Consider the following 10,723-nt stretch of genomic DNA (forward strand, 5'->3'; position numbering starts at 1 on the left):
TGTTCTGTATCAGAAGTCTTTTTTTTAGCAGCTCATTTAATTTGAAAACTAAAAAATAACTCAGTTAGAGGCACATAAAACAACACAAAAACTGCTTAAGAAAACACACAGTCATAAGATTAAACTCACTTTGAGTATTTTTGTGAACACTGGTCGAGTTCTGTAAAAACTAAAACCTAAACCAATTTAGTTTTCCTGCAGATTCATAGATTAAAACAAGACACCAAGTTATAATTGTGATCTGTGACAGGTTCAACAGAAGATTAAGTTGTTGTGAAAATATACAAAAGTAATATGATATAAATATTATTAATACTAAAGTTACCTGAGATGAAACATCTTAAGTCAGCAACATTCATTCATCTACTTAATAGAAACTTATTTCAGCTGACTTCCACAGAAAGGCGGGGCACACTGTGGACAGGTTGCCAGTCTATCACAGAGAGGTGAGGGCTGCACAGCTATGGTTCATTTAGAATCACCAATCAACTGTGAGAGGAAGTCTGATTACCTGGAGGAAACCAACAGAGACGCAGGGAAAAGATGAACGATCCACAGGGAGGCACTAATCACCCAGCAGGTTCAAACCAAGCACTGGACTACCATGCCATTACTTGTTAGCAGTGATGGGAATAACGGCGTTACAAGTAACGGCGTTACTAACGGCGTTACTTTTTTCAGTAACGAGTAATCTAACTAATTACTATTCCTATCGTTACAACGCCGTTACAGTTACTAACAAGGTAACGCGGTCCGTTACTATTTTTCAACAAACAGTTGAAGCTGTGTTCAGTTCACCGCATCTTATATCAGCTGCAGGAAGTAGCTGTAAGTAATCTGGGCGCTACAGCTTTAAGCAGCTGCGCGCTCCCGCACAGACGGTAATCACGATCACTGTCTAGCACAACACCTGGAGCTAAGGAGGCAAAACAATCGCATGAGTGCTGCTGTTTGACTGAGGAAGAATAAAGTAGTCGTGGTAAGCCGATCACATGACCACTTAAAGACAAAGCAACAAGGTGCTAGTTTATAAATTGTGTCGATAGGCCACGTAAAACCAGAGTCATGATAAACGATATATACGCGGCGTTTTTTCCTCAATAGTTTCGCCACGTTAGCGCTAGCAAGCACTCTCTGCTTATGAGCAAAAAAACAAAACAAAACAGGGGAAGTTTTAGGAGTGACGGAGAGAGAAAGAGAGAGGGAGAGAGAGAAAGAGGGAGAGAGAAAGAGAGAGGGAGAGAGAGCAGGAAAAGAGAGAGAGAGAAAGAGAGAGCGAGTTTTGAGATGTGAGATTTGTGACGTTTAGCATGTTTGGAGTGTGTAGTTAATGTGTTGTCTTGTGTAGTTAGTGTGTAGTGTTGTGGATAGTTTTGTGTTGTGTGTCAGAACAATGAGGCGACTGCTGTCTCCAGGTAGAAACAGCAGTGATACACCTGCTGCTGTCAGACCTGCAGGTATCAGGCTGTGATGTTCTCCTTTATAGTGGACAGAAATGATTTTTTTGGAGTGGCACAAATAATTTGTGGCATCTTATTGAAGAACAGCTGATTGTTCTGTAAATAGTTTGAAATGGTTATTTAAAAAAAGGGTAAAAGGTAAATGGATGCAAATAACTTTGTTGTTTGCAAAACTTGTGCATAGGATTTTAAAATTGACAATTAATATTTGCATTTGAAGTTATAAAATATGATTCATTAAACATGTTTATGGTTGTTACAGTAAAAATATAACTTTTTCTACTCTGATTTTATGTTTTTTGTCTGATTTTAGATCAATTCTGGTTATACAGTATGACAAAATGAGAACATAACTGTAAATTCAGGCACGCGAGGTTGTGCTAAAAAGAATGATACCAAACAAGGCAAAGCAAATAGTTTTTAAAGGTAAAATGTGGAGAGAAAATCAAGAGTAGTAAAAAAATGGCCAATTATACCCTGGACGCCAGAGGGTTAAACGTTCTTTGTTTTTTTTTTTTAAGTAACGCAATAGTTACTTTTCCAAGTAATTAATTACTTTTAGAATATTGTAACTCAGTTACTAACTCAGTTACTTTTTTGAAGAAGTAACTAGTAACTATAATTGAATTACTATTTGAAAGTAACTTGCCCAACACTGCTTGTTAGTAACAAGACGTTTTAATTTTAAGTACTCAAATGGGTTTTGTAAGCAAAATTTTGGCTGACAAATGTGAAGTGGAAGTATCAAGTAATATGAAATGTATCTTCCTACCAAAGTTACTGTTGGACTTACTGTCCTCAGTGTAATGTAACTTATATAATTATATATAATGTATATAATGATGTATTTCTATTCATTTGTGGTCATTTGGTTAAATGCATCACTATTACAAATTGGTATCCTGTGCACAGTATTAACTACATGCAGCACTGTGCAAAAGCCACTCCTCATTTCTCTATATTTTGCTGGGAAAATGGGAAATAGGTGCAGCAGACACGTGCAAACATACATGGATATACAGTTTATAAGGGAAAAACAGAGTTTGAACATTTCTAACAAGCTTAAAAGTCAATATATGGTATGACCACCTTTATTCTTCAACACAACCGTAACTCTTGGGCAATAATAGTAATTACTATTATGTAAGACCAACCATTGCCAATTTAGTCTACCCTTGAAGTTGAGATTCTCTCACAAATTTGCCATTGATCATATTAGTTTAACCAGCTTGCAGTCAGTAGATGTGTTAAAAAAGTGCTTAAAATTCGCACATACTTCAGTAAAGTACATGTGTAAATATATTGTACAAATGGTCCTATACAGAAGCTAAAATAGATAAAATTAAAAATCTCTCTCCACATGATGGCTACCAGTTGCCTGCTTGGCAGCCAAAGTTTACAAAGGCTACTCTACCATGCAAGCCTCAATATGAGAGTGCTGAATATAGTTTGGGTGTGGGATGAGGGACAGGGATGGTCCTCTGGCAGGGCAGCTGCTGTTTGATCTTGCTTGGGGGAAAGAGCGAGACAGTGGTTAGGTAAGGGGCCCAAGGGACAGAAGAGAGAGGAAGCTGGCTGAAGTAAACTGCTGGGGATTGCCATCTGAGGGTACTTCCATTTGGAGATGGCCTGTGGTTGTTGCAATGAGGTGGGACAGCGCAGATGGAGAGCTGCCTCTGGCTGACTCCACAAGCCGCACTCTAAAATTATCTGCTGAGACTAAGAAGAATAATTTACTTTGATATATTTTTGTTAGTAGGCTCACCTTGTATGTCTATCTATACAGTTGCGCATCTGTTTGGAAAGAAAGAAGCAACGCAAAGAGGAACCAGATGTTCTTGAGTAGGATGTAGAGAGATGTGTGTATGGCAGCATGTGAGGAACACTGGGTGCTACAAGAAGCAGCACGTTTCTCAACAACCTGACCAAAATGGACAAGCAGTTTAAGAAGCAGAAATAGAAGTATTATGTGTAAAACACACCCTTTTTGCGGTGGCCAGAGCTGCAGTGTCCAAGGTTAGAGTGGGTGCAAAGGAAATAGAGGGTTTGAAATGTGCACGGGTAGAGCTGTGTGCTGCCAAAAAAACACCCTGCAGGAGTGTTTTGTTTTCTCCTCCACTCTTAAAAACATTCTGGTGTTTATGGGGTTTCATGGAAGGAATCTGGACATGTTGATGGTGAGCACAGGCATCAATTCGGTCTACGCTGTTTGCGAAAGACACTAAACCTCCAGACGTCGTAAAAATGTTTGTTTCAAACACTATCATTTATGGTCCAAAACCAGAAACTCTGAATTCGGATGCAACGCAACTGACCCTGAATCATGTGGCACAATTATGTTGTGTGGTTCCTCCATTGGTAAATCACTAAAAATACTGTTGGGCAGCAAGCACATCTCACTTTAGGTTCACTCCAGATTAAGTTTGTTTTAGGGAAAGAAATGTGCGTGTCCTCAAAGGGCAACTTCACCATCTAATTTATCATTACTTTTGCTCTAATTTAGTAAATGATGTGAAGATTTAAATAAGTGACTGTGGCCTCTTCATGGGGGTGGCTGTAGCTCAGGTGGCAGAGCAGGTCAGCCACTAATCAGAAGGTCGGTGGTTCGGCTGCCAGGCTGCCTCCTGGCTGCATGCCAAATATCCTTGGGCAAGATACTAACCCCATGTTTGCCTAATGGTGGTGGTCAGAGGGCCCGGTGGCACCAGTGTCCGGCAGCCTCGCCTCTGTCAGTGCACCCCAGGGCAGCTGTGGCTACAATGTAGCTTGCCATTGCCAATGGGTGAATGACTGAATGTAGTGTAAAGCGCTTTGGGGTCCTTAGGGACTGAGTAAAGCGCTATACAAATGCAGGCCATTTACCATTACAAGGACTGCAGTTTTCTTCTAACATCTTGGAGTATTACCTCTAAGACTTGTCAGATTTAGTTTAAAATCCTTCCCCTCAAGGCCTCTAAAAGTAGGATAGGGGGCAGACCTAGACCCCTCCCCTGAGGAACTAGCGCAGTTTGGATTTAGCAGACAGATACTCCCTTTACTATTAAGGTTAGACTCAAAAGCTTCCTTTTTGATGAAAACTTAAAGTTAAAGATGGATGAGGTGACCCTGCACCATCCCTTAGCAATGCTGCTATAGGCTCAGGACTTTTGTGAGATACACAGAGTTCTGAGCACCATTTTCCATTTCCCATGTGTTTATACACTGTTGCAATGTGTCATTACATTGTTGTCTTCTCGCTTGCAGTCTGTGTTGTGTCCCGTCTCCCTATGTGCTCTCTTCCTCCTCAACCCCAACTGGTCACAGCAGATGGCTTTCTCTCCCTGAGACTGATTGTGCCAGAGGTCAAAATGGAGTTTTACCTTCCTGCTGTCACAAAGTACTTCAGTTTTCTATTAGTGTATCATCTTTTAGTATACAGTGCCTTGAGGCAACAATTAGAATCCTAAATACAACTCGTTGCATTAAAAAAAAAAGGTTTCTGTATGTGTGAAATCTTTCAGTGCACCACACGATGGTGCTGTAAAACAAAGAATCTGTATACCTGTGGCTACAGCAGCCGACCTCAGCTCTGAACACCAGTCTAAACTCTCCCACTCCCTCTCTAGATTTATGATGGGTATTGTAAAAGGGCAGCAGTGGTGTTTTTATGCTTTCTAAACATAAATAAAGGAGCTCAAGAGTGCCAATCCACATTTTGTTGCTTTATTCTTCAGCAGTACTCACATATAATAAACTGAACACCTTAATACCAGTTTGCAGATATTGTTACATTTCATGTTGAATAAGGTGAGTTTCATATACAAAACAAAAAGAGAAAAAAACCCCCAATGCTGTTTAAAGACAGTACCCCCAACCACGGATTTATGTGCTTTCTTGTGTAGATTTTTAGGTATTGTAGGCATTGTAGTCATCACAGCTTGATGCGAAACTTGCTTAAAACATCTCCCAATTTTATTCAATCTTACAAATGGTGAAAAAACAAGAAAACTTCATTTACAATGGGTAATCTGTTAAAAACTTCAGTCATTTAGGTACATCTCAGTCATAAAACCAGTAATATCAAAGTCTATACAACGTGCGTTACTACAGAGTTTGGAAACAGTGGAATCTAATGGAAAGTGATGAGCACCTACTGTTTTAACAGTTGACTAAATCTAGTTCATTCAGGAATGGTTTGTGTCCACAGGAGCGTTGAGCTTCAAGAGTTGTAAACAACTGTGCACTGCAATGACAACATTTAAGACTTGGACTTTCCCTTTAAATACCACAATGTGTCAGATCTTGCAGACACAGCTTTAGCTGCTACATCCAATTGCCCAGCACCAAACACTTCTGATTAAATATGTGTCAAATTCAGCAACGTGTTGACAGTCATGGTTTCATGTAGAAAAAGAAAAAAAAATAAAATAAGGGGGGGGGGAAAAAAAGTAAAAATTCCCACTCACATTTGCACTCTCACACTCACCCATGTCACAAATGCAAGCACCAATAAGCAGTGAGGAAGCAGCACACTCTCCATTACACCTCCTGTCCATCACTGCCAGGGACATTGCAGTTATGGATGAGATGGTTGCAGAGTAGTAAACAAACACTAAAGCAAAAACAACAAAACCAAAAAAACCAAAAAAAATCCCTGGTTTTAGACAAAGTCCTCGCATTCCTTCAGATGGGCTACATTGTCTCCTTCATTCTGTTGTCTGGTTCAGCAGGATTACTCGGCGGCAGCAGCCGTGGCCTCTGGACTGGCTGCTGTTTCTGGCTCAGTAGGTGAAGCTTCAGCTGGCTTTTCCTCTCCTCCGGCTTCCTCTGCCTTCCCCTCCTCGGCCTTTGGTTCCTCAGCTGCAGCTTCCTTGGCTTCCTCGCTGGCCTCATCTGGCTTGGCCTCTTCAGTAGGTGCCTCAGATGTCGCCTTCTCCCCTTCGGCTGGTTCTGCTGCTGCTCCCGCCGCCGCACCGTCCTCTGTCGCCTCTTCGGACTCTTTCTTGGTCTTCTTGAAAGAGAAGCCGCTGAGCTTGAAGGACGGTTTCTTGAAAGAGAAACGCTTTTTCTTCTGCTTGCCATCCTCGCTAGTAGACGGAGCGCCTTCCTCAGGTTTGGCAGAAGCTTCTCCATTAGTGGCGGCAGGCTCCTTCTCTCCATTGGCTTCGGCACCCTCTACCTTTTCACCTTCTTCTTTTGGTGCCTCCTCAGTAGGAGTGCTTCCATTGGCCTGCACTTCGGCTTTGTTGACTTCCTCTGTAGCAGGAGAGGTATCCCCGTTGGTCTTGGCGTGGCCATTTTCCTGGAAGAAAACAGAATAAAAATGAAATTACTGAACATGCACTTATTTAAGTTCATTAGGCCAAACACACTCATAAGTGTGCATGTGTGTGCAGGGCTATCCCCTGCAAAACCTGGTGTCCTGTGATATTTAATTACACTCACAGACTAGCAGTAACCAATAAGAAAAAGCTCCTAAAACTGCAACAACATCTGTTACCAGGAGAGTGACGACAGATCTGTGGCTTACAGCAGTAGGCTAGTTGCTTAGACTGTAGTACAATCGGGATCCACGAGGTGGCGTTCAGATTGAAGCCAGTGGAAACAACATAGGAATTCGCTTCTCCCCCCACCTCCCCCAATATCATCCCTTCCTTTAAATGCCCCGTGTAGTCCACCAATGTGCACCATTTTTAAATTTTGATGCACTTAGCTCATCCTACCCTTTTCTGCTTTTTATAGTTTGCGGATTCTGCGGTCCGCGTTTGCACAAAAAAAGAAAGAAAACGTGGCTCATTTCGTCAATCTGGCAACAAAGGCGTGGTACCGTTTTTTAAAATGGCCATGCCACATTGAGAGCGGCCACAAACCCCTGCTGCACACATTTCAACCAAATGAATAAGCACAGGCGCAATGTTTAGACACAGGAGCCGCAGAACAGCTGTGATTATTTTACAAACAATTCAAAAAGAAAACGATTTTTAAACAATTCCGTGATCATCACTCATTGGAATAGTTGTGCAGCAACATCCAGGCATTTTTTGTAGGATGAATAAAAAAAAAATACATTTTTGTATCAGTTTAAATGATTTCACTGAAAAGTTATATATACAGTTTAAATGCGTTGGAAAAAATAACCTGAAACTGTGCATTTGCCGGTGAAAAACGTGCAGGCCTACATGTGGCCACTTTCCCTGAAAGCCGGTGAGCGTGGAGATGCGCTACAGGGAACATGGAGCACGCCATTGACGCAACACATTGCTAAATTGAGGCAAAATTCCGCGTGCGCAATTAAGATCTGAATCATTCTTTAAAAAAAAAAAAAAAAAAAACCCGCAAAACTACCTGTCCGTTCGTCTTTGCTGCAACGGCTGCACCTTCTGCTGGCTGTTCCACGGCGGCTTCCTCTTTTCCAGCGGTTTTGGAGATTTGTGCTCCCATGCTTTTGTTCCAACAAAGGGACCCAACCGATCAAATGAATGAACAAAGACCGCAAGCTTCCTCTCCAGAAAAATCAAGTCAAACGCCGACTCCCCCTTCTGCAACCGAAGCCGAGGAATCAGCACGGAATCACGATGACCACAAAAGGACGTGCGAGCGCTTGCACAAGGAAAAAGTAGCGAAGGTGCGAAAGACGCGAATTCTTTCGATTTTTTCCCCGAACGGAGTTCCTTAATGGAGAAATTGGCCCCGCCGCAAATGAGATGCGGAGTACAACGCCCAAGTCCGCTGATGAATGGGCAATGGGGCTATGACGACAAAGCTACCCGGTCTCCACCAATCAAAAGTCCGAAATCCCAAAGAGTGGGGAGGTCATGGAGTGGCTGGGATGGGGGGACACGGACAATAGGAGAGACACAACAACATGGCTTACAACTTGTTTTTTTTTTTGGTTTTTTTGGTTTTGTTTTCTTATCCCAGAAACTTGATGTTCCATGTTTTGGTTTATATTGAGCAGAAGGTTTAGATTAGACATATCTGATGATTGTTTCCTGGAAAAGTGCAAAATATTTGCTTGCACATAAAGATGGCCACTGATTTGCATTGAAAAACGTCAGTTCTCTGTACTGGCAAATATTTTGTCTTGTCTAATTTTAAACAGCATGACATGAATTACAGCGTGATTGCGTGCAACACAGCAAGCATGTCTATTTTTACATATGTGTAATATTTTATAGAAACACAGCTTACACTTTAACCTAATTTGGCTGCGACAAAGAGCCCTAAACATGTTCATCACAGCTTGTAAATGAATGCAAGCCCTCCAAACAATAGTATGTTCTGAAGGCTGGGTTGACTAAGCACCAGTCAGCTGGTCTCACCTTATGTCATCATGGCACTCTACTGACATACGCCCCACTCAGTAAACAGACATCCCCTGTTACTATAAGCCCATGTGCCCAAAACTTCTCTTATCCCTCTTCTTGCATAATAGTGTCTTGTCTGCTCCTTGCAGCTGGAGCATCCCAGTGACCCAGATATAATGAGAGTTTATGGCTCTCTGCTGCTGTCTGCTTCAGCAGCCTGCAGTGCTCTAACTCCACCACCAGCCACAAGTCTCCTCTCTCTGCTAGAGCTGCATGACCCACATCTCCATGGTTACTGTTAGTCCAAAATGGCTGCAAGGAAGAGGCAGTGCATTTGCTGAATAGGGCTTTAGAGATGGTGACTCCGGGTGGTGGAGAAGCAGGGTGAGTGGAATGAAGACGGCCCGGCAAAGCGCTCAGCAGTTTGTGGATTAGGGTGCCTTCTTTCACCCACCCTCAGCAGCCTAACTAGGCCACACTCATTGTTGTGATATTTTGATTACATGCAAAGCTGTAGCATAATTATTATGATGAGCTGCCATAAATATGACAACATGGGGAGAAAGCATAGAGATGTTTTTTAAACTTTCATTGTTTTTAACAGGCCACACTTTTAAGTCAGTATCTACATTTATCAGTATCACAGTTTATTGTGATCATTTGTTTGCTTTGGTCAAATTCATAGAGTAGTTACATTATCCTAGTTAAATAAAAATAAATACAAAATGTAGAGTTTTAGTATAAAAGCACTTATTTCTTTTTATTGTTATAGCCATGCTAAAACCCAAGGCAGTACAGCTCACATATAGAACCATGAAGCATTTTAAGCTCATTTCCAGTAACAACTGGAAATTTTGAACTGTTATCATTTTTATAGATAAGAAGAAAAACTGAATGAATGTTAAGTGAATGAAGGCCAGAGGCTGGCATTGTCATTTATTATAAAATGTATTTATCTGGATGCTATGAAAATGTCCAAATCATTTGTCATTAGTAAGAGTGACATGAGGGTGCTTATACATTGCTTACCTGGGCAAACGATGGTAACAGGACGAGGAGAAGAAGGCAAGCAAACGGAGGCAGTTTTATGCTCCTGCCAATGTTGTACTGGGAAATCCTGCAATCTGACTTTCATGTGGATGTTGCTTTGACATGTGCCACCCACCTTCTCTTCACAGCAGCAGCATTTCTTGATAGCAGTGCACCCACACAGTGGTTTGAAGACTATGGAAAAGAGTTCAAGGTGTTGATTTGGCCTCCAAAATCCCCAGAAGTCCAATCTGTAGTCAGATTAGACCCCCACCCCTCACCCCCAACTCCAAGGACTCAGAGGATCTGCAGCTACAGTCCTGGTGTTTCATACCACAGGACACCTTCAGAGCTCTTGTGGATTCTGCACCTCAGTGGGTCAGGGCTTGAAAACACAAGGGGACTTACACAGATGATTGATCGATGCACACTGAAACACTCTTACTTTAGTGCAGTATGCACGGAAACAAAAGTACTGTAGCTTTATTGGACTTCCCTTCAAGTACAATATTCAGTGTAACATTGTCACTATGATCATTTTAAAACTTTTTATAGAAGTCCTGTGATTGATTTTGACTGTAGGTGTCAAACATAGGACCTGTGGGCAAGACCTGCCTAGGCAAAGGGCTGAACAGCACTTGTACTTAAAGAAAAGGGAGGATGGTGTATGTGTAGATAAAATTATTTAGGGGAATCATTTTTCTGTACAGATTGGATTGTATTTGGCCAAGGAACTAAAAGGAATTTCACATGTCTTGATTAGACTGCATATAAAGGTAAAACTTACAGCAGAGGTAGCCTGAAGATAGCCTGAAGTTTCACAACCCAGTGGATGAATGAATCAGTGAATCTGATTTCCCAAAAAACTGATTCTGTTCATCTGGTAATACAGTTGTTTGTATGTGTGTGTTTTAATCTGTCTTTTGTATAGACCTAATTTCCATTTTT

The 10,723-nt window shown here is 41.6% G+C and overlaps 1 protein-coding gene across 1 annotated transcript; it reads right to left on the reverse strand.

Annotated features, from left to right (window-relative positions):
• Positions 1-5,140: 5,140 nt before the first annotated feature.
• marcksb (myristoylated alanine-rich protein kinase C substrate b) lies at positions 5,141-8,175 on the reverse strand. Its single transcript, XM_003442833.4, has 2 exons — positions 7,785-8,175; positions 5,141-6,741 (listed from the first exon to the last, which is right to left on the reverse strand). The coding sequence occupies exons 1-2, from the start codon at positions 7,878-7,880 to the stop codon at positions 6,172-6,174; spliced, it is 666 nt and encodes a 221-aa protein (XP_003442881.1). The 5' UTR covers positions 7,881-8,175; the 3' UTR covers positions 5,141-6,171.
• Between the last annotated feature and the right edge of the window lie 2,548 nt (positions 8,176-10,723).

This window comes from Oreochromis niloticus, linkage group LG19, assembly GCF_001858045.2.
Source record: "Oreochromis niloticus isolate F11D_XX linkage group LG19, O_niloticus_UMD_NMBU, whole genome shotgun sequence".
NCBI lineage: Eukaryota > Metazoa > Chordata > Actinopteri > Cichliformes > Cichlidae > Oreochromis > Oreochromis niloticus.